The sequence below is a fragment of the Ictidomys tridecemlineatus genome, chromosome 2 (genome assembly GCF_052094955.1).
Source record: "Ictidomys tridecemlineatus isolate mIctTri1 chromosome 2, mIctTri1.hap1, whole genome shotgun sequence".
NCBI lineage: Eukaryota > Metazoa > Chordata > Mammalia > Rodentia > Sciuridae > Ictidomys > Ictidomys tridecemlineatus.
The window spans coordinates 177,375,630-177,400,359 of NC_135478.1; the positions used below are offsets into that span (position 1 = coordinate 177,375,630).

At 35.9% G+C, this 24,730-nt stretch overlaps 1 protein-coding gene across 1 annotated transcript in view; it reads left to right on the forward strand.

Moving 5' to 3' along the window:
- Positions 1 to 24,730, forward strand: part of Prkar2b (protein kinase cAMP-dependent type II regulatory subunit beta) — a 94,916-nt gene that overhangs the window by 54,036 nt on the left and 16,150 nt on the right. Inside the window, exons 3-6 of the mRNA XM_005319456.2 lie at positions 2,717 to 2,769; positions 7,389 to 7,472; positions 20,616 to 20,722; positions 23,586 to 23,739. Of these exons, the coding sequence (XP_005319513.1) occupies positions 2,717 to 2,769; positions 7,389 to 7,472; positions 20,616 to 20,722; positions 23,586 to 23,739 (398 nt within the window). The remainder of the gene's footprint in view (positions 1 to 2,716; positions 2,770 to 7,388; positions 7,473 to 20,615; positions 20,723 to 23,585; positions 23,740 to 24,730) is intronic.

Below are 24,730 nucleotides of genomic sequence, written 5' to 3' on the forward strand. Positions count from 1 at the left end.
AAGTCGTAAGTTTTTGAACATGGGCCCATATTTTCTTTTTGCACTGGGCCCTACAAATTCTGTAGCAGTGCTTCCTGTGAGGTTGGTCATGCATGGGGACAGAAAGTTACAGAGCCACACTTTAGAAGTAGATTTCCTCCTGCCCTCTGGAGAGTTGTGGCTAGCCCAGTTACAGTTCCTGGCCACAGTAGCAGGACCATCTGTATTGTGTGTGTGATGCCTCAGGCTGTTCAGCCTTATACCATTAGTCATTCAATTTATTTGACAAACCCTCTAACTCCCCATTTCCTTCTCATCAAGCAATCTTTTAATTGTGTCTTGGCTGCTGCTTTGATTTTCCTGCAGGGAGAGAATTGGCTGGTCATGCTGACTCCATACTTCATCCTGGAAGTTAGTTATTAAATTGACATTCTGGTTACATGCATCAGTGAGGGTCTTTCATGTGAGCCTGCTCTTGAGAGTCAGGTCTGCTTCTGCTGGATTTCTGAGATATCAGGCTGAAGTCCAGGCATTGTTCTGGTCAATTCACCAGAGCATTCAAGTGTACAACAGGGGTTGAGAGCAAGGGTTTTGGAGTCTTGAGTCAGGCAATCTTGGATCAGAAATGGGTCTTGTTACTTATCTTTATTTTTTTTTATATTTATATGGTGCTGAGGATGGAACCCAGTGTCTCACGCATGCCACGCAAGCGTGCTACCACTTAAGCCATATCCCCAGCCCCGGGTATTGTTACTTATAAAGTTGTGTGACCTTGGCCTCTGTATGCTCTAGTCGGTCTTCTGTCAAATGATGACATTATCATCAACTATAGGGTTGTGAGATTGAGTAAGATAATATACATTAGGTCAGGGTTTCTGCCTCAGTGCTATTGACATTTGGGGTTAGATAATGCTTCTTGGAGGGTGGAGGTGTATGGACTGTACAGTGTGTGCATGGTAAGATATTTAGTAGCATCCCTGACTTAAATGCCAGAAGACTCACCCCTCCACAGGTGTAACAATCAAAATGTTTCCAGACATTATTATTAGATGTCCTCTGTGGAGGGAAAAATTGAACTTGGCTGAGAACCACTGTTCGTAGCCAGGTACATAGAGAAAAGAGAGCCAAAGACAGATTTTATAGTAGTAATGGTGATGATGCTACCGACTGATGATAACACTCCTGATATCATACTGAGGTCCCTGGGAAGATATTTGTCAGCCTTTCACCTATCCTTTGTTCCTCAGTTTCTATATTCATGATAGAATAAATACCCTATGGACTAAAGAATAAATGTAAAAAGACGTAGTTTCAAACAAAAACCTAAAGAAAAAGCAAGTAGTAGATCTTCAGGTTTGCAAATAAGAAAATGGTGTCCAATCTCAAAAGAAGGAGGTACTCCTATAATATTTAATGTTGGGTTTAAGTTATACTGGTGCATTTTATTCCTCAATAGATGTCACTATGTTAAAAATATACATGCATGATCTATAAAAACATTGTAAAACTCATTAAAAAGCAAATTGGATAAAACAATTCATATAACAGTTAACATTGGATTAAGAAACTGGTTAATTTGAAAAGGAAACCAAATATTCCCCCATAGATAAAGGAGGAAATATGGTCAGCCTATAAACACTAGAAAATTGTTCAGATTTAAATTTTTTTAAAGAGGGGCCATTTTTTTTAAGAGAGAGAGAGAGAGAGAGAGAGAGAGAGAGAGAGAGAGAGAGAGAGAATTTTTTAATATTTATTTTTCAGGGTTTGGTGGGCACAACATCTTTATTTTTATTTTATGTGGTGCTGAGGATCGAACCCAGTGCCCCGCACATGCCACGCGAGTCAGATTTAATAATTTTAAAAAACTTAAATTCTTTTTTTTTAATTGGTGAAGATTATAAACAGTAACATCTAATTTTGTGGTAGAGTTCAAGGAGCCTTTTTACACATTCTTTGTAGGATAATGGGTGGGTCCAACCCCCCTGGAAAAAATATGATGATAAATATGCCTTAATATTTGTCATGCCTTTTAGCCCCCCAAAATAGCACTTGGGGGTAACGTCTACAGTATAATCTGAAATGTAGACAAATATTTATGTATGAAGATGTTTATTGCAAAGTTGTTTTAATAAAAGCCAGCTAAATGTTCCGCATTAGGGAAGTAGTTAATTATAGCATTTGATAAATAATCTTCAGTCCTTAAAAACAATATTTACTGCTTCTGATGACATGTGAAATTCTTATGGTGTTAAATGAAAAAGCAGGTTTTAAAATTGCATATGTACTATAAACAATAAAGATGAAGGGAATATGCAAAATATTAGTAATATTATTCTTGAAAGGTTAGAATATGGATAAGTTATGAAAGTTGTTCAGCAATATGATTAAATTGATAAAATTTCACAGCAGACTTGGACTTTTTTTGAGTGTGTCCTTTAAGGTAACTTTTTAGGTTTTAAGCATTTCTTTGCCTTGGGAATGAAGACAAAAGGATTTAGGCTTTGAATGAAGGAAAGCTAAAAGCACTTGTCAGTGTCTTAAAATACAGCATTATATTCTAAGAATTTCCTTGTAAATTATGTTATAAAATCAGTTTTAGAGGGTAGACTACTTGCCCTGGAATTAATTTTTTTTTTACAACATGGTACTCTTTGTATATTAGTTTTTAAAAGATGTATTTATTGTAGTATGTTTTTTAATGAACAAATCTTTAAAAAGTCTGTTTTTATATTTATAGTATGTGCAGAAGCCTATAATCCTGATGAAGAAGAAGATGATGCAGAGTCCAGGGTATGTTATTTACTGAATGAATTCATTTTCGATTGATATTCATATAAAGAGTAATAGAAAAGATGCCAGTGGGCATACAGGTTAACAGGAGACATAATGGAATTATTTTGATTATTACATTTTCAAGTCTTACCTCTGATAGCCTACTTCTGTTTCAAATTCTTTGGAATTATTTTTATCCAAAAGATATGTCTCTTTGGATAAAAGGAAAGATGAACATATTGCTCACTGTATTTCTGGTTTTACTTCTTTTGCAAAATACATCCTGGTGATGAAAAATGTTTTCAGCTGTCTTTCTCATAGTGATAATGTTATTTTTCTTAGAAAGTGCTTCTAGTAAAGAAAAATGCTGGGGAAGACCTGCTGTTCCTATTAGTGATAACAATAGAAGCTTACTCTGAAACAAGTTACAGTAAAATCACATAGAAGGTGTCAGTACAGCAGTTACCATTAAAAAAAAAAAAATCTATGTGTTGATTATTTGCCCAGCAAATGATTTCTTGGAGGCCCTAATGTTTTTGTAAGAACTTGTCCAGTGTGGTTTGACGCAGTTTTTAAGCTGTGTCCTTTAACTTGCTGCTTCTTTTATTTATTCAGTCGAAAGTAAACTAAATAAGAGATTACTGTGCCTGGAAATGAAAAGTAATATTTTTTTTTTGAGTACATGCTTTGTAAACGTCCCCCTTTTCTCTTTAACCATAAAAGGTATAAATAAGAACCTATTTCTGTAGCTCTGAAAACTACTTCAATTAGATTGAGTTTTAATAAATAAAATCAGATGGTAGGTCCTTAGTCATTACATCATGAAGCTCCCTGAAATACACATGAAATCCAGTGGTAGAAAGATCAGGAGACTTGTAACACGGAAGATCTTGAAGTCTCATTTCACTCCTGATCCTGTGAAGATTCCCAGCGCTAAGTATTATTTCTCACTACCAGAACTTCAGTTATTCTGATGAAGTCCTCAAATCCCAGCCTGGGAATTATGCTGCCTTAGAATCCAGATATTTTTGCTAATCTGTGACATGCTATTTATCACTCCGTGAAGTCTGAAAAAAACCCTACCTTGTGCCTATCACATACCTATCCGGCAGCATTTGAAAACTGCTCACATTCTTTATATTTGTAAGTAAATGATTATGATAAAATATAATAATAAAGGTAAGTTTGATGAGGCAGTTTAAATTAATAAAAATCTAAATTAAAGAGAATTTAGCAGTACAATTTAAAAACTGTGCATTGTCTCATTGACTCAAAAATTGTGAGATCTTGAGAGGAATTTTAGCTTCCATTGAACCTATGAGAAAAATAAATATTGGCTAGTTCACTCTAACCAATTGCTAACAGTTTTGATGGGGAGGCTCCCTGTGTTAAAATTTGCTCTGCTAGCTGGGTGCAGTGGCACTTGCCTGTAATCCCAGCAACTGAGGCAGGAGGATCTCAAGTTCAAGGCCAGCCTGGGCAACTAACTTAGTGAGACCCTTTCTCAAAATAAAAAATAAAAAAGGGAGTCGGAGAATGGATACCTCACTAAAGGAGCCTTTGCTCCTGGGTTCAGTTCCCAATAACACACACATACACACACATACACACACACACACATACACACACACACACACACACACACACACATACACACTCACTCACACACTCACATACACACCCACCCTTGGCTGCATAAAAGAGCCCATTCACACTGAGATGAACACACAAAAAAGAAAATACTGGGGACAGCTTATTGGACAGTGTGTAGAGATCTTACTCAAGTTCAGAAAGAGTTCAAAGGCCAAGCTGTAACTAGCAGGTAACCCACCTTTGGGATGTTTTCAGCAGCAAGGGTACCAGAACTGAGTGTTGTCATTGAAAAATACCCAGCTTCCAGTCTCTCTTTATTCCTGTATCTCTCTGCTCAAAATTCTAATTTCCCAGAAGTTTCTGGGAGAACCAGTGTTGGCCAGATTGGGGACAGGATTAGGAGATCACGTTGGTTACTCAGGAACAACTTCTATAAATAAGGGCAGTCAATTCCTAGGGAAGTTCCTAGGGGATTCTTTGTGGGTTTGGGCATTGACTCCAAGACTTGTCCACTATAATACCTTTAAGAATTTTTTTTTAAAAATATTTTTTTTCAGTTGTCCATGGACCTTTATTTTATTTATTTATATGTGGTGCTGAGAATCAAACCCATGCCTCACACATGCTAGGCAAGCACTACACCACTAAGCCACAACCCCAGCCCCACATTTGAAATTTTTTGGTAATGTATTGATAATGTGTTAATGATTTTAATAAAGTGCTTTAGGTTCTCAGTCATTCTTAATATTCTCTCCTCTAAACATGTTACTAAAACTTCACCTTTTGTCATAGCAACTATAAGGCAAACTGCCCTTAGGAATGATTACTACACATTTCAACATTAATTAGATCTAGGCAGATATTGGAAAATGTTTGTGAGAAGAATGTACACTGTTTAGAATAATGTTTCATCTGGACATTTTGTATTATTTCTCTATGTAATACCAAATTTAAGACTATGTACATCACCAAATCATTAAATCTCTAGTATAAACAGGCATTTATCTTCTGATGTGAATTCAAAGAAAATCTAGATACTGAAAACTCATTTTGGAAAGTAACAGATTTCAGTTGGAATACCTTTAATACCTGAAAATTTAAGGATTTTATGTATCTAACATGTGGCTGCTGGAAGAGTAGAGCTGATAAATTTAAGAGTGGAGGGTTTCTTTGTTCTGTTACTCCACAGATTTCTTTTGGAGTATATTTTGCATATCTGCCTAGGTGCTAGGTATACAACAGTGAGCAAAATGATTAGGCCCCGCCCTCTTGGAATTTAGAGTCTAGGGGCAAATGCAGACAAACAAGTAAATTAATGAATAATTACAAACTGTGAAGTGCTAACGGGGCAATAAAACAGTATAAGAATTAAAATCCGCTAATGCAAACAGGGCCCCTGTTTTTCTGGAGTGGTTGAAGGCCTTCTTGAGCTGAGACGAGAAGGATGGATGGGGAAGGATCTGGCCAGAGCTAGTGGTGCATTTTGCCGTGAGCTGACTATTAGGAGGAGTATGAGGTTCCCAGTGAAGGCAGGGGTAGCTGGATGAGGGGCTGAGATAGGGTGGAAAAGGAAAGAATGGGGGTTTACTTCTCAATAGATGTGATGGATGGAGTCCATTGAGGTTTAAAGCTGGAGAAAGAAGTGTTCTGACGGACAGTTTTAAAAGATGATTTTCAGCTCTTTGTGGAGAATGGATTAGACAAAAATGAAAATATCTTCTACAGATTTCTCTTGCATAACAAGATACTTAGTGCTCTTTAAAAACATGTGAGTAAACCTTATTTATTGACTGTGTTGTAATTCTAATTGACAGGCAGCAGAGCCTTAGAGCAGGAGCTGGAAAAATTTTTCTATAGAGGCTTTTTTTTTGTTTATTTTGAATTTTGGGGGTTCTAAGGTCTCTTGCAGCTACTCAACTGTACTGTTGTAGCTAAACAACATATAAATGAAAGATGTCTGTGTTCCATTAAAACCTTATTTATAGACAATTGAATTTGAATTTTATATACTTTCTATGTATTGGAAAATATTCTTTAATTTTTTCCCCATATGTATTGGAAAATATTCTTTAATTTTTTTTCCCTGTCATTAAAGCAATCCTTCACTCAGAGGCATAGAAAAACAAACTTGCCTGCTGATCCCTGGTTCAGAAATCATTGCCTGCCTGCAACAAGTCCTAGCTCTGCAGCAATGGACCAGGAGATGCTGGAGAGGTCATTTGGGCAAGGTCATTTTCCTGCCTCTGAGTTGGTGCCAACTTTATGGGGTCTGTTACTAATAGGAAATGAGTTGGTATTTGTAGGGCCCTTAAAATAGCAGAGTACTTGCATAGCATGTGCAAGGCCTTGAGTTCTGTTCCTAGCAAGCAAGCAAGCAAACAAACAAACAGAAAAGAATAGGTGTTTTGGTTTAGTGAGCCTTCTGCTGGTCAGAAGGAACTTGAAAGTTGATGAGCCACTCTTACAGAGGACATTCTGCTGTCTTTGTCCTCCTGGAATAAAAATTCAGTGAGTCTATAATACGCCAGCAGTCTTTGGATTCACTTTCTCTGGAACACACACTGCTGTCTTGAATTGGCAGTGCATCATTGCTTTCTCCCTTATGAAAATCCCACATCTAATATAATATATAGCTAAGAATTTATTTGCTTCTAGAAACAATGTTCATCAAGTTTCAAAGGAAAGTGCTTCATCTTAAAAGAGTATTAAACTCAGAGACAGAGTAAAGGCAGTCTCTAATTTTTCTTTGTAACATGTTTTCCTTTTGTACTTACCCTTGTTGGCTGGGAACTTTGGAGTCTTTATAGCCAGTCATGAACGTTTACAGAATCAACTTGCTAACTTTAGGGAAACACTCTTTTGAAAAATGCTGGAGTGCTGTATTGATGACTGTATACCACCCCCTGAGACAAAATGTATTGCTTTTCCTTACTTAGTGGGCTGATAGTTACTCGTCATTTAAAGTGAACACCTTTGGGCATTCCTGTTAGATTTTAATTTGTTCTCACCACTGTCTTTGTTTTTCTAATTTGGTGTCCTTTTAGATTATACATCCCAAAACTGATGATCAAAGAAATAGATTGCAAGAGGCTTGCAAAGACATCCTGCTTTTTAAGAACCTGGATCCGGTAAGATTAATCTTAATAATAGGAATGAGTTTTTTGTTTGTTTGTTTTCTTTTTTCAGTGCCAGGTTCAAGAATTGTTCAGTGGCTTCAATTTTACCCTCATTTCAAGCTAACATCATATCACCCTGGGATGATGGCAGAGGTGACAGAGGCCCCAGTGTGTATACCTGTGCATGCAGTGGGTTGTGCTGTAGGAGAGGGATACTAAATTTGGGGAGTTATACACTGTCAGAGGAAGGAGTAAGATAGCCTGGGATATTTAGGGGGAGACATTCTCTTATCCCTTCAGGTTGCTTCTTTACAAATACAACCTTGAGAAATGATCCAGGTAAAGACGGGACAGGTCCTTGCATTTTGAATGCACCCAGCAGGGTTGTGCAGGGATACTTAGGACCTATGTTGGAGGGCCTCTCCTAACAGCTAATAATAGTAATTATACTTGAATATTTTATAAAAATGTTACTTTTAAAATATAGTATGGAATTTTATTAAAATTTTCAAATGAAAAATTCTGTATTACATTTTTAAATTAACATTTTCCTTGGCTGTAAAGTAGAGGGACTTTTTGTTCTCTGTAGGGATTTTGAAATGTCTAGTCTTTGATTGGGTATTTCTACCCACTCAGTATGAGTGATTGTGTACTATTTACGTTTTGCCTTACACTCTCAACCTGGATGTTATGCTTTCTTCGTCAGAGATTATGCATATATTCCCTACCTCATCATTTAGGAAAGAATTCTTACCGTGTTCCATAGTGAAAACTGAGTCACCTTTTGTAATTACCTCTACATTTTGTGTTTTGTTTTCTTTGGTCAAACTTTGCATCTTCTAGGTTTCAGATTGATGCCCTAGAGGAGAAAGCATTAAATCAAGAATTACTCTTTTTTGAGATGTCTTCTTAAAAAGGACATTTTTTAAAAGATTAAGGTACTGCATCGTACCAATTCTTCTATATTAGGTAGTCACAACCCGTGTGACATTTACTCAGTTTCCCCAATCTAGGGTGGTGAAGTCAGATTAGAAATATTAAATGTATGAGAAATTTAAGAAATAAGACACAAAAATAAGCCAAACAGCTGGATCCCATGAGGATCATCTCTAATGGAGACTGGGTCTAATTTCCCCCCAAAGGGAGTTTGTGGGCTTTATTTATGAGTGGGAACACCAGTGGGATTCAGTGTAAAGAACTTCCTGAGGAAATAAGAAGAATATGGCAGAAACAACTGGCGGGAGCTTAGCAGGTTGGGCCGCCTCCTCTACCTCTGGATGGCTGCGTTTGAACCAAAGGTGTGAGCTAAGGCAGGGTATTAGCATAATCTGGGCTTTCTTGAACTGGGGAATTTCACCCAGGAGTTCCCAGAAAAGCAACCTCCCTGCCTTGTGATAGCTCATACAAACCCATAATTTATACATGGCCTCCTACACTAGGTCATATTTATACCCTGAAATTAAGAAAAAAGTCTCCATTGGTTTCTAATACCTTTTATTCAAGAACATGAATTACATTTTGTGACTTTGAAAATCTCATTTGTAAGGCCTTGTGTTACAAGTTTGTATGTTCTTCTCTGAGTCCAGATTATTTTCTCGAAAAGGCCTGACCTGACCATGCAAAAGATCTATCAGTACTTCTGTCCATTTCTTGAGGTGCGAGCTATGTCTTTTCCATCCCTGTCTGTCTCTTTAGGTAGACATATGCTACTCAGAGCTTTCTGAACGCTCAGTCTCTAAAAAAACTTGGAACTAAAATAAGAATGTTTTGAGTTGTTCTTTCATATTTATCTTGGTGTGCATATTTAATGAATAATATTTTTGATAGATTTATTATTTGTAAGAAAATGATGACATTTAAATATTGTTTAACTCAAATCTTGTTAAAAGTTACAGTGAAGGTAGGCATGGTGGTTCATGTCTGTAATCTCAGTGGCTCAAGAGGCTAAGGCAGGAGGATCATAAGTTCAGAGTCAGCCTCAGCAACTTAGCAAGACCTGTTTCTAAATAAAATATTAAAAAGGAGTTGGGGATGTGGCTTAATGGTTAAGTGTCCCTAAGTTCAATTACTGGTACAAAAAAAAGTGAACAGTGAAACATAGAGCACTGTTAAACTTTCGCATTATGAATTCCGCTGTTCACATGCCCTAGTATGTCTTTGTCTACCCAAGTTTCTTGAGTGAGTTCTGTCCCCCCACATTCACTTGTACCACCACTGAACTAGCAGTGGTGGTCAGTGCTGAGGAAACAAAGACCTGTTCAACATCCTGAGCTGGTGTTAAAGCTAGCCTGTGGATCAGATGTTCTCTAAGACAAGGACCAATTAGGTGTTTGATTATTTGGTTCCAAATGCACCCATTAGAGAGCTCTAAAATCAATCCTTCCTTTTATACCTAGGGGTAGGCTCCCATTAAGGGTTCCTTATTTTTTGACTGGGATTTTAAATGGGAAAATTTCAAAGGTCTTTTAAAATAGTGCCTGCCAAACTCTAATGTGCCTTTATATCCTCAAGGGAACTTGTTAGAATGAATTCTGATTCAGTAGGTTTAGAGTGGAGCCTAAAGGCCTGCATTTTCCACAAGCTCCCAGGTAATGTTGATACTTCTGGTCTGCAACATAGTAGCAAGGACTACTCAGCTAGATATGAAAATGTTCAAGTTCAGTATTTTGGTACTGCCATATGTTTTTTTGTTTGTAATCCTTGAGCTGGAATTTTAATGCTTCATAAGTGACTAAGCAGGGATATTCTGGTTTCTATACACTAAGTGGTAAACAAGCATGAATGAAATAGTTTCTAGCTATACATTCCTGGGATCCTTCCTTTTCTATCGTCTAAGTCAAATTGATTTACTTTGCCATTTCAACTTAAACTCTTAAAGCATTGTAAAACTATGGTTGTATTTTAAACTATTTTTAAAGAATTTTGCTAGTATAGTCTGGGAAGGAGTATCTTTACTTAATTAAAGTGATTATTTTTATAAACACAGGATTTTTTTAAGAGTTCTTTTACTGCTCTGCCAAAGATCTTCTATATAAATTTTAAAAACTAGTTCATGGGTAGAGGAGGAAGAGACCCCAAAACATGAATTGTTATTATGGAATGTTTTATAGGCAAGAAGCAGACATATTTACATAGTTGTTTCCAAAGGATCATTTTAAAAATTTGAGCTTAAATCAGCTTTATTTATTCTCCTACTATCTCAGCTCTTTTTAAAAATGATGCAGGATATAAAAAAAGTAAACATTTATTTTCCTCAACAAATTACCACCTGGAGTAAGAAATTCAGCCTTCAACATGGCAGATTAAGATTTTAGGTTGATCTCATAATTCAAGCAGCCTCCTAGGTTTTTTATGATACACTTTATTTCTAGTAACCAAATACATTTTTATTGAATTACATAGACAATGTGTATTCTGCTTATCATGTAGCTCCTTTCCATTCAATTCCTTGACTTCTCACTGTGTTTCAATACTTGTATAAGCATTGCCAAATGGGGAAAAAAAGATGACAATGACATTTAGACATGATTCTCATCCTCCTGGGATTTATAATTTGAAACACACACACACACACACACACACACACAAAAAAAAAAAAAAAAAAAAAAAAAAAAAAACCCGGCCATTATAGATTCTGGTCCATAGTCAGGGTTCTAAGAGTGATGTTGATAGAGCCTAGGGGGTGTGGGTGAAGACCAGTCATGAAGGACCATTCCTGAATGCCATCCTATAAGCAGTGGGCATAACTAAAGGTTTTGGCAGAGAATACTGCATATTTTGTAAAACCACTCCTTTCTGTCCCTTTTCTCCTTTCTCTAATTCGGGTCCATTGTTTTTCCCTGAATAATTTCATGGCCTCCTTACTCCATTCCTTTCTCACCCAAGTCTCTCATCACTCTCCCCACTTTAACTCTACCCTCTACACCTCCACCAAAGTTAGACAAATACGACTATTAACAGACTTTGGTACTTAGTAGTTGAATTAATTGGGGCCTAAAGGAAAGTCTAAGATGACTGCCAGAATGACTGTGAAGGTAGTTCCTTTCTGAAATTGGGAAAACGTGAAGAAGGAAGGAGAAATAGTAATTACTAACTAGCAAGAAGAATGATCTTGGCTTTGTATCTACTATTTCATTTGAATTTCCTGACATCATTGTTTAGCAATGAAAATCTTGCACTTCCTCAACTTCAGAACATTTTTTTTCCGTGGAGTACTGTATATTCCTACATTGAGCCACAGCATTTATAATTATCAATCTCTTTGAAGATATTCTTTTCATGAATATTTTAACACTCGACTCAGTAGGCCATTTTCCTTCTGAAACATTTCTAATTTGAGACTAAATGAAATAATTTTCCTATGATATATGATAGGCTCTTTCATTAATGCAGAGTAAATTGTTATTTCTTAAGTGAGTCAGAGCCCTTTACCGAGTTCGGTCTTGAATTTGCATTCTGTAGGAGAATTAGATGTGGATAGCAGTTGTCAGTCATCATGATAAGCTTATGCATATTAAATATTTCCTAAGTTCTCGCTCTGTGCATAATTATGGGGAAATTACATTTTGATTGAGTAGAATAGACACCTGTCACATAGAGAAGTGGTTAAAGAAATAATTTTTCTGTATTTTATCAAAAATTACTTTTTCATATATCCAGGTATGAATTCTCAACCTTTATAATTTAAAAGCTGTATAATTTAAAATTTAGCTGATTCTAATAACAAAAAAATTTACTACAGCAATTGATTTCATCTTTTTTTTCCCCATTTGACATTTAGAGTGGAAACTAATTAATAAAGTTAATATTCCTCCTTTACTAGAAGAATTGAAATAGAAATAGCAAGAGAAGTAAAATATTAGTAAACCATTTAATCAACCTTCAGAATTTTGATAAGTGACCATATGTTGCTTGAGCTGATGAAATCATTTGGGTAAAAGGGTGTCCATGGGGCCAATTAGCACCATATCAAGAAAGCTTTGTTTTTCTGTCACTTTGGCTTCATCTTCAGCCCCTGGCTACTGGCCTACAAATAGGTGCCAGAGCTCACACAGGCACCCAAGGAGGGGATGGTTTCCTGCAAACCTGTCATCATCATTTTTCCAAGGTTTTCTTAGTCTACATGAAGATGTAAAATTATCTTCTCTGCTTAAATAGATTTTTGGCTTTTTAATTAAGAAATTTAAATTTGTACACATACAAAATTTACAAAAATTCAAAATGAACAAAAGATAGTGAAAGGAAATCTCCTCTCCACCTCCATCTCCCAGCAACCCACTTTCTCAGTAGCCAAGTCCTTTTAGCACTATTATGTACATTTTCCCAGGGTTATGCAATGCATATAAAAATATATTCTTTTTTTAAAATTTTGGTGGCAGTAAAATCTACACAAGTGTTCTGCCTATTCTTTTTTTACTTAGCAATATATCAGATTCCATGGAGATATGTGGACATAGATTCTTTACTGGAATATATCTATGCCAATAGAGGTTTTATATTCTTTCTAAATTTATTTTTCAATCAATATTAATTTATTTATGAAATTTTGAACTGGTAGCTTTTATGTATTTTAGAGCTAAGCCATGACAACACATTAGTGTTTAGCTGTTGTCCACTGTATTAAAATTGTATACATATTAGAGGAGGCTTCAAGTAACTGAAACAATATTGAAAAAGGACAGAGTTTTAGAACTCACATTTCCCAATTTAAAAATTACTACAAGGGGCTAGGGTTGTGGCTCAGTGGCAGAGCACTTGCCTAGCACGTGTGAGGCACTGGGTTCGATCCTCAGCATCATATAAAAATCAATCAATAAATAAAATAGAGGCTGGGGTTGTGGCTCAGCGGTAGAGCACTCACCTTCCACATGCAAGACCCTGGGTTCGATCCTCATAAAAATATATGAATAAAAGATATTGTGTCCAACTACAACTAAAAAAATAAATATTTAAAAATAAATAAATAAATAAATAAAATAAAGGTATTGTGTCCATCTGCAACTAAAAAAATTTTTTTTTTACTACAAGGTACAAAAATGAAAACAGCATGGTACTGGCATAGGGATAGACATATAGAACAATGGAATGGAATTGAGAGTCTAGAAATAAACTTACACATTTATGGCCAGTTGATTGTCAACAAAAGGGTAGAGACCTTTCAATGGGGAAAGAACAGTCTCATCAACAAAAGGTGCCAGGGCAACTGGATATCAACATACAAAAGAACACAGTTGTACTCCTGTACACACCATATTAAAAAATTAACTCAAAATAGATCAAAGACCTGTAATACAACTATGAAACTTTTAGAAGAAAACGCAGGGTTAAGTCTTCTTGACCTTGAATTCAGCAGCAAGAACAAGAAAAGAGAGAAATTGGACTTTATAGAAATGTGAGATTTTTGTATATCACAGGATATTACCAAAAAGAAAGTGAAAAGATGGTCTACAGAATGGAAGAAAATGTTTGCAGTCATAAGTAACCAAGATCAATGTCAAAAAGACAAAATCCGTTTTTAAAATGGGCAAAGCTCTTGAGTAGCTATTTCTCCAAAGAAGATAAACAAATGACCAACAAGCAAAAGAAAAGATTCTCAACATAGTTAGTCATTAGGAAAACACAAATCAAAACCACACTGAGCTGGGTGCAGCGGTGCATATCTGTAATCCCAGCTGCTCTGGAGGCTGAGGCAGAGGATCTCAAGTTCAAAGCCAGCCTCAGCAAAAGTGAGGTGCTAAGCAACTCAGTCAGACCCTGTCTCTAAATAAAATACAAAATAGGGCTGGGGCTCAGTGGTCGAGTGCCCTGAGTTCAATCCCTAGTATCTAAAACAACAACAAAGCCCACAATGAAATACTGTTCCACTCCTTTATCTCCTTTGGGACAGTGGTAATGAAATACCACTTTTCTTAATTATTAAAATAAAGAAAAATAATAAATGTTGGCAAGGATACAGAGAAATTAGAACCCTCATACATTGCTAGTGGTAAAGTAAAATGATTTGGCTGTTGTAGAAAATGGATTTTTTTTTTTTTGGTACTGGAAATCTAACTTAGGGGTGCTTTAGTAGTGAATTATATCCCAAGCCAAGTCCTTTTATAATTTGAGACAGGATCTCACTAAGGTGCTGAGGGTCTTACTAAGTTGCTGAGGCTGGTCTTGAACCTACGATCCTCTTATCTCAGCCTTCCAAGTTGCTGGGATTATAGGTGTGTGCCACTGCTTCAGCTAGAAAACAGCTTTGTGGCTCCTCAAATAGTTAAATGCAGAGGTATCATATGATCTAGTAATTCCACTTATAGATGTATGCTCAAAATAATTGAGAACAAATACTTGTACATAAATGTTCATGGCAGCACTATTCACAGTAGTCAGAAGGTGGAATCAACCCAAATATCTTTTGACAGAGAGTGGATACACAGACTGTGGAAATGTTATTCAGACTGAAGAAAATTAAAGTGTGATACATGCTACAATGTGGATGAACTTTGAAAACGTTATGCTAAATGAAATAAGCTAGATACTAAAAGTCATGTATTTTATAATCCCATTATATTGAAACATCCAGAATAGATATATCTATAGAGAAAGGAAATAGATTGATGGTTTATGGGGGAGAGGGGTACATGAAAATGGCAAGTGACTGTTTAATGGGCATAGAGTTTCTTTTGGGGGTGATAAAAATATCTTGGAACTGTATAGGGATGGTGGTTACACAACTTGTGGCAATTGCATCATTCACTTTAAAATGATTAATTTTATATTATGTGAATTTTATCTCAATAAACAAAAAAATATAGTTCCCTCTCACCGTTGTTTTCAACACTGTACTGGAAGCCCTGGGTATTGTAATAAGAAAATTAAGTAAAAAACAAAACAAAAACCATATTTGCCGAGAAGGAAGAAATATAGCTATCTTTGTTCATTGATGATGTGATTATCTTGCAAGGTTCCACAAAAGAAGACTCCCAGCTAACAGTGATTAGAGCAAGTTTGTAGGGTACAAGGTTAATATATAAAAGTCAATCACTTTATAATATATCAATAATTAACAAGTAGATTTTGAAATTAAAAACATTGTACCATTTACAATCACACACCCCCCAAAACAAAAGATAAATTTAACAGAAATATGTATCCAGTCTACATGAGGAAAACGATAATACTCTGATCATAAAAAAAATACAAAGAACTAAATAAAATGGAGAGATATTCCATGTTCATGGATAGGAAGACTCAATATTGTCAAGATGTAGAGCCTTCTCAATTCAATTTGTGGATTCAATACAAATCCAGTAAAAATTTCAGCAAGTTAGTTCATAAATATTGACAAATTGATTCTAAGTTTATACTCCAAATAGATACATTTGGAGAGATTAAAGATCCAGAATAGCAAATATAATATAGAAGGACAAAGAAGACTTATACTGTCTTCAAGACTTAGGGTAAAGCTATGATAATCAAGACAGTGTGATTGATATTGGCAAAGTAATGCATAAACTGACCAGTGGAACAAAATAGCCTCCAAACCTCTCCACATATGTTAACTGATCTTTGACAAAGGAGCAAAGGCAATGTAATGGAGCAAAGATAGTCTTTTTATATTTATTTTTAATTTTTGTGTCCTGGAATGACTATACTTTGAAAGAAAAAGGAATCTATACACATAACTTACACCCCTCAAAAAAAAAAAAAAAAAGAACTCAGAATGGATCAGAGACCTAAAAATGTTCAAGGTTTAAAACTCCTAGGTGGTAATGCAGGAGAAAATCTAGATGATCTAGGAGTAATGATGACTTTTTATTTACATATAATATTAGAGGCACAAAATATGAAAGAATTAAAAAGCTGGATGAAATCCAGAAATTTCTGTGCTGCAAAAGACACTGTCAACAGAACGAAAGGAGAAGCACAGACTGGAAGAAAATATTTTCAGGAGATACATATGATAAATGAATGTTGTCTCAAAATATATAAAGAACTCTTAAAATTTAAGAGTAATAAAATAACCTGATTCAAAAATGGACCAATGGCCTTAACAGTCACCTCATCAAAGATGATGAACAAATGACCAGTGAGCACATGAAAAGATGTGCCATCTCATATGTCATCAGGGAAATGCAAATTAAAGCAACAATGAGATACCATTACCTATCAGAATGGCCAATATTCAAAACACTGACACCAACAAGAGGTGGTGAAGATGTGGAGCTACAGGAACTCTAATTTGTTGTTAATAGGAATGTATGATGCTATGGACACTTCAGAAGATACTTTGTTAGTATCTTACAAAACTATTTTCATCAAAAACTCAGAAGAAATCTTAGAGTAGTTTTGATGTGCATTTCTCTAATTGCTAGAGATGTTGAACACTTTTTCATATATTTGTTGATTAATTGTATTTCTTCTGTGAAGTGTCTGTTCAGTTCCATAGCCCATTTATTGTTTACTGATTGGGTTATTTGTTTTTGTTTTGTGTGTGTGTGTGTGTGTGTGTGTGTGTGTGTGTGTGTGTTAAGTTTTTTGAGTTCTTTATATATCCTAGAGATTAATGCTTTAAGGGAGATGGATGTGGTAAAGAAACTCCTGTCAGAATAGCAATCATCAAGAATCGAGGCAACAATAAATGTTGGTGAGGATGTGGTGAAAAAACGTACACTCACGCATTGCTGGTGGAACTGCAGATTAGTGCATCCACTATGGAAAGCAGTATGGAGATGCCTCAGAAAATTGGGAATGGAACCACCATTTGACCCAGCTATTCCAGTCCTTGGTTTATACCCAAAGGACTTAAAATCAGAATGCTGCAGTGATGCAGCCACATTAATGTCTATATCAGTTCAATTCACAATAGCTAGACTATGGAACCAACCTAGGTGTCCCTCAATAGATAAATGGATAAAGAAAATGTGGTATATATACTCAATGGAATATTACTCAACTTTAAAGAAGAGTAAAATTATGGAATTTGCCAGTAAATGGTTGGAGTTGGAGAATATCATGCTAAGAGAAATAAGCCAATCCCACGAAACCAAAGGCTGAATGTTTCCTCTAATATGCAGATGCTAATTCAAAATAAGGCCAGGGGTACTAGGGAAGAATAGCATTACCTTAGATTAGGTAGAGGGAAGTGATGGGGGAGGGGAGAGGATGTGGGGATAGGAAAGATAGTAGAATGAAACAAACATTATTACTGTATGTATGTATGTAACTGCATGACCAATATGATTCTGCAACATTTACACTCAGAAAAATGAGAAATTTTATCCCATCTGTGTATGATATATCAAAGTACATAAATGTAATCTACTATAATATATAACTAATTAAAGCAAATTTAAAAAATTAAAAACAAAACAATTATTAAAAATGATCAAGTAGCTCATATAGCAAGCATTAGGAAAACACATTGGCATTGTCTGCACCAAGTTACAATGTATTTTTTCTATGCAAAATTCCAATTGTTATCAATTATTTGCTATTGTGTACAACACTGAGATGTGTAAAGGTATATTTAAAGTAGAACTGTTCATCCAGGAAAGCAAAAGGAAATCAAGTACCACCCCTATTATCAATTTTTAGAAAGATAAATGGCAATTATTTCTGTATATTCACATAGTTGAATACTATATATAGGTAAAAATAAATGTGCTGTGGCTCTTATAAAAAAAAAAACAAACTCAGAAGAAACTCCTTGGTTTAGAGAAGTTGAAAACACTTTTCAACATAGAGAAGTTGAAAACACCGATGTGACAATATGTGTGTAGATGTTTGTAGCAGCTTTATTCATAATTACTCAAACTCAGAAGTGACCAAGATATTTGTTAGCAGATGAATGGATAAAAAAAGCTGCAGTATATCCAGTCAATGGAATGTTATTTTCCACTAAAAAGAAATGAGCTATTAAGCCATGAAAAGACATGGAGGAACCTTATGTGCATATTATTGAGTAAAAGAAGGCAACCTGAAAAGACGACCTACCTGCTCTGTGCTCCCAGTATTATATGACATTCTGGAAAGGGCAAAACTATGGAGACAGTAAAAGGGTCAGTTTGTCATTAGTCAGGGGGAAAGAGGGATGCGTAGGTGAGGTACCAAGTATTTTAGGGCCATGAGACTATTCTGTGTGATACTACAATGGTGGATGTGTGTCATTATACATTTTTTGGTCCCAACTTAGAATACCCAACAGCGAGAATACACCCTAATGTAAACTGTGGACTTTGGGTTATGAGGATATGTCAATATAGGTTCATCAAAGTGTAAAAATTGCCACTCTGGTGGGGGATGTTGTTAATGGGGAGGCTGGGGAGGTATATGGGCAGTGGGTATATGTATGGGATATCTGTTCATTGTGCCTGTGAACCTAAAACTGCTCAAAAAAGTCTAATATGGGGGGGGGATTGGCAATCATGTTTTACATTTCCAAGCTACGCTTTTTGCTCTTTTTCTAAATACCTTTAAAAAAAAATCTCACTGATATAATATCTAGATATACAAGCAGAACTTTCTAAATGCTCTCTACTATTCTTGAAATAGCCACCCCATGTGGTGCTCTTTTGCTGTTTGTTAGTCTTGTAGGCTGCCAGAGGGGCAACAGAGAGGGGACTAGAGCTCTGGTAAGCAGGGCAGGCCTGTCAGCCAGTATTTTGTGCGGGCTGCGCTCCTGTGGAGCCCTCTGTTACACTAGGAACTCCTCAATCCCAGCAAGTGAGGACGTTGGTGCTAGGGCACCAGTGTTCACATCATCTGTTCTAGTTTTAATTTGTTTTCTTGTCTGGGAAGGGTTGGGTCAACACTTGACTGCTAGGCATTCTGTGTTCGGAGTAGGTGGATTTTGAAGGAAGATATAAATCCATCCTTGTAGGGCCCTAACCATTGAACTTGTTTTCAGCTTTGTATTTCAGTCCCATCTTGATAGAACCAGGGCTTTCCTACTTGGGACCTTTCTGGGTGTTGGGTAGGCACATTGGTCCTTCCACACTGCAGCCCATCTCTACTGCTCTGGATAGCTCCCTCTGCCACATCTAACTCACCGTCTTTGCACCGGAATTCTCACCCATCAAGTACCCCTTCCCATACTCTGTACTGTTGTAGATTCAAATTTTGACATCCCCTATAAAATTGGAATGGAGACTCAAAAGGAGAAGAAATCACATGTGACTTGTTATCCTCTTGATCCAAAATGGTTTTTTTTCCAAACTCTTTTCATTTGCAACCCTAATCTTGTATCGGCTCTTTAATTTGGTTGTAATAATAACTGATTTGGACCTGGGCAGTACGTGATACACAGCTTTTTTGTACTCACAGAGTGACTTGGCCAAGAGCTTAGAACTTAGAAGTGGTAGAACACATACACCTCTGGGCTCCTGACTTTTCTGTTACTATTGTACCATGTTCTCCTCCACATCTATTTGCTCTGTCTGTTCAGATGTCTGAATTGTTCCTGTATGTGTTCTGAGGAAGGATTTCTTTCACCTCCAAGTTTATTCTCATTTGTTGAAGTTTATCTTTAATTCTTGTCAATCACACTTGAGACAGATAAAAATTTTATATAGTTTAAGTAGTTGTTGAGTAACAGTTTGTTTGATATTTCTGATAGGTCTGCCCTGGTGAGGTATATGGTTGCTTAATGATAAAGAGTAGTAATGGAATATTTGTTTTGTTTCTATTTTGTTTTTGATGCTAAAATGAAAAAAAGGATTGGGATGAGGATCTAAGTTCATCAAATGTTTGGGTAATTTTGACATAAATTCTAGTGACGATTAATAGGAAGTTTTAAAAACAGGTATCTTTGAAAGCATTTTGAAAGAATTCTTTACCAAACTGGTCATTTTAGTTGCTAAAATTTAATTTTCACAACATATATGGTGATTTATTTTTTATTTTAAAGTGGTGACACTTGCAAATATTCTGAAATAGACTAATTATAATTAACTTTATTCAAAATTGAATCTGAGACTGACTGTATAATCATCTTATTTGTATGCAATACAGAAAACTATATAGTGAGTGCATTTTTCTGACAAGACTTAATGGCAATGATGATATTTCTACTTCTTTGAGATCATTCACAGATGTAAAGGTAATTGTGGTCACTTAAAAAAACATTCTTGATAAATATAAAGATTATATCTTATTTTTTTAAAAAAATAGGAGCAGATGTCTCAAGTATTAGATGCCATGTTTGAAAAGTTGGTCAAAGAAGGGGAGCATGTTATTGATCAAGGCGACGATGGTGACAACTTTTATGTAATTGATAGGTAAGTTTTATCTAATTCACTACTGAAATTTAAAGAACCTTTTGTGTAGAATCCCAGCAGTTATTATGACAACTGACAAGTTAATATATGATAGTTGCTATTGCTTCTTTATTGTTATTAGTACATATTAGGCATAGTAAACCTGAACCTGCATTGAAACCACACTGGATCCTGAAAAGAAGCTTGGTTTATAGAGGAACTGATGATATTTGGTTAATCCCTAAATCTTAGTCTTTAATGTGAACTTCCTCATTTGCTTGCTTGCATTTGGAAGATAGTGTGTAATAGTATGTAGTAGATGACTATTATAGTGAGATAGAAGTAAAATACAAATTAATATTTTTACAAGTTATTTTATTAGCTATAAAAGTAAACATCCTCAGGTTGAAAGAATTCAGATATTTTGAGGGCATAAAGTTAAAAGCCGGTCTTCCAGTTGCTTCAGTATATTTATTCAGTATAGTGCAAAGTTTGTGTGTACTTCCAGAAATTATTTGTGACTTATTATATTTGTCTATAAAAAACTTTAGAGAAATTGTTTTATTAAAACAAGAGTGCACACATTTGAAAATCGAATGCAGAAAACTTGAGTTTTACTTCATCAAAGAACAGTGTGCCTTATTCATGAAACAAATGAGAATGGAAGCTTAACGGGAGCAGTCTGGGCTGAGTCCTCATTTCTTACGCTTTTGTAAAGTGATGACAAAGTGTTCATGTGATAGTTGGTGTCCCTAAGCTCTCCAGTTTTGCATGGAACACAGATCATCTCCCAGCCGATTTGTTGGATTACATCTGCTTCTCTGGGTAGAGTTATATTCAGCTGAGAAGTCTGTCTTTCTTCTGTCTCCTCATTTCCCAACCTGGGCTCTGTGGGTGGCGTCTTTTATACATGAATTGTGCGTGTTGTTTGAATCAAGGTTTCCATGCATTTCTCCATTCCCTTATACCTGATGCCTGGGTGACTTATTGCCAGAACAGTAGCCAGGATTTTGGAATAGAACAAAACCAGTTATCCCATATGTAAATCAAAGTCATGATTTCTGTTATTATTACCAGCTTTTATCAATGAGTAGCTTAAAAATTCATTCAACTGTGTTTAATTTAGGGGAATATGGGAACTCAAACATGATGATATTAGTCTTTTTTTAATGAATATATTTTACTATAAAACTGTCTTATATTTGACAATAGTATGCTCTTTCTTCAATTAGATCCTAATCATCCATTGAGAGATGAAACATTCAGGCCCATGGAAGTGATAGGGTTAGGTTGCCCAGATGGTCAATGTGGAGCCAACCCCATAGCCCTCTCTCCTGGACTCTCAGGAAGGAGACCACGTGAAAAGCAACCCATAGTTTTTTTTTTTAAACAGACATTAGACTGATGTGATTTCAACTGAATTGGTAGCTTGTTTTACTTCTCATTAGCACATTGTACGTTTTATCCTATTCAAAGTGGTAAATGTAGAAAACAGTTTCAGTGGAAAAGCATAAATAAAATAAGTAGAAGAGTTTGATCTGTACTTGGAAAATAATTTTCCATAGAATAAATTCTAGAAAGTATCCTTAAAATCGTCATTCTATCCATGAAATATATTAAACATCACTTGCTTTCTTCCTTATTATTCCTACATTAATATCTTATATTTCTTTATCATTCATAATCCTTTTCTGATATTAAAAGCATACACACACACACACACACACACACATATAAATCTCTACCAAAATAAACAACAAAATAAAGCCAAAGTATTTCTCTTGTGTGTCCTCACAAGTGCTTGAGCAAGTCTTGAAATCACATTCTCTCTGATAAAGTACAGTACATGTAATGACAGTCACCCATATGACAGATAGTTTATATAGTACTGGGCCTGGGTAATTTGTAGTATGGTCCCATGGTGGTACATGCCTGTAATCCCAGTGAGTTAGGAGGTTGAGGTAGGAGGATTGCAAGTTTGGGGCTAACCTCAGCAACTTAATGAGACCCTGTCTAAAAATAAAAAGTAAAAAGAGCTGGGGATATAGCTCAGTGGTAAAGCATTCCTGGGTTCAATCCCCAGTAACCCACCATCACCAGAGAAAAAAGGAATGGAAAAATAATGTAAAAGTCCAGGGTCAGACATTTACTATGATTTTTATTGCTTTTTAGCTTGGGCAGGGGTTGATCTGAAATAAAGGGACATATTGTGTAGAGGGGCCAGAGAGCAAATTTTTGAGGCTTTGAGGGCTACTATGGTCTTTGTAACTGTTCAGATCTGCTGTTGTAGTCAAATCAGCCAAAAATCAAGCATAAAGGAACAAATATATTTATGTTCAATAGTACTATTAACAAAAGCAGGCAGCCAGTCTGTGGACTGACCCCTGCTATAGATTGTAAAGGCCTCTACTATAAGTTCTATAGAGTAGTGGATAACTAAATTACTATAGATGTATTTTTTTAATAGTCATTTTCTTCTGATGACAAAAGTAATACATGTTCATTGGGTCATCCTGGAAGTCCTTCACCGTTCTATGGTCTGAGATGAGTAATAGTCAACTTGGTATTTGTTCCTGTAGATGATTTTCTAGGCATCTACTATATGGTTGTAATCTTATATTATTATCATTTATTCTCTTAAATTTTTATTGGTTAGTCCCATTTTTCCCAGGAGGCACATATGTGGCCCCTACCCTTGTCTAGTGATGGTCTCTTTATAATGTATTGATCAACATATTGATCCCCCTTTTTTATTTGTCTCCAGAGGGGCTAGACAGGACAGAAGTAAAGTTTTATTGCACAGGGTTCTTCTCTGAAATAATGTCTTACTGTAATGAGATTTTCCTTGAATTATTTTTATCTCTAATTTACATATGTCCAACAGAGGAACATTTGATATTTATGTAAAATGCGATGGAGTGGGAAGATGTGTTGGTAACTACGATAATCGTGGGAGTTTCGGCGAACTGGCCTTAATGTACAATACACCCAGAGCAGCTACAATCACTGCTACCTCTCCTGGTGCTCTGTGGGGTTTGGTGAGTAAAACAGTTGTTTGACCTGAAAATTACTGTTTGTAAGAGTAGTTACATTGTGTGTTAATTCTAATAGGTAGATTTATTTGAAATCATTAGTCACTAGGGAATTTTTTTTAAGCAGTTTATTAAGCTGGATGCTGAACTGTTGGGCACTGGGACTAAGTGCTAAATCAGAATTTCATGTCCTTTTCCCCACTCCTCCCGTTGAATCAGGAACTTGGGATCTGCTGGCCCTGGGACAGGAAAGACACTCACTCGAAATGCTCCTCTCTTATCCACTCTTAAAAAAACAACCAGGCACACAGTCTCCAGTGCTTTTTCTCAGATTGCTCTCTGAGGTATATAATCCAATAAATTAGTGTTCTCAAAGTGTGCTCCCTGGATGGTGGCATCTGTGTTGTCTGGAACTTGTTAGAAATGTACATTCGAGGGCCCCACCTATTGATTTTGAATTTCATCTCTGGAGATGGGGCCCAGCAAACTATTTGAGTAAGTTCTCTAGGTGATTGGTAAGTGCTCTAGTCTAAAAACAAACAAACAAACCCCCCCCCCCACACACACACACAAAAAAAAAAAACAGTAGAAATTGATTCTCTTGGGATCCATTGATGGATATACCTTTTATTTAAAAGCAGCTATATAAATAAGGCTAGGATTGTAGCTCAGTGGTAGAGCACTTGTCTAGTGTGCGTGAGGCACTGAGTTCAATTCTTACTTAGCACTGCATATAAATAAGTAAAAGAAGGGTCCATGAACAACTAAAAAAATATTTTTTTAAAAAAGAGTAGCTGTGTAGAGCAAAAATACTTGTACATGTGCTTCTCATCTGGCTACACATCAGAATTACCTAGGGTAATTTTTAAAAATCCTCTTGACCCAACAAATATATGAAAAAATGTTCAACATCTTTAGCAATTAGAGAAATGCAACTTAAAACAACACTGAGATGAGAGTTCATCTCACTCTAGTCAGAATGGCAGTTATCAAGAAT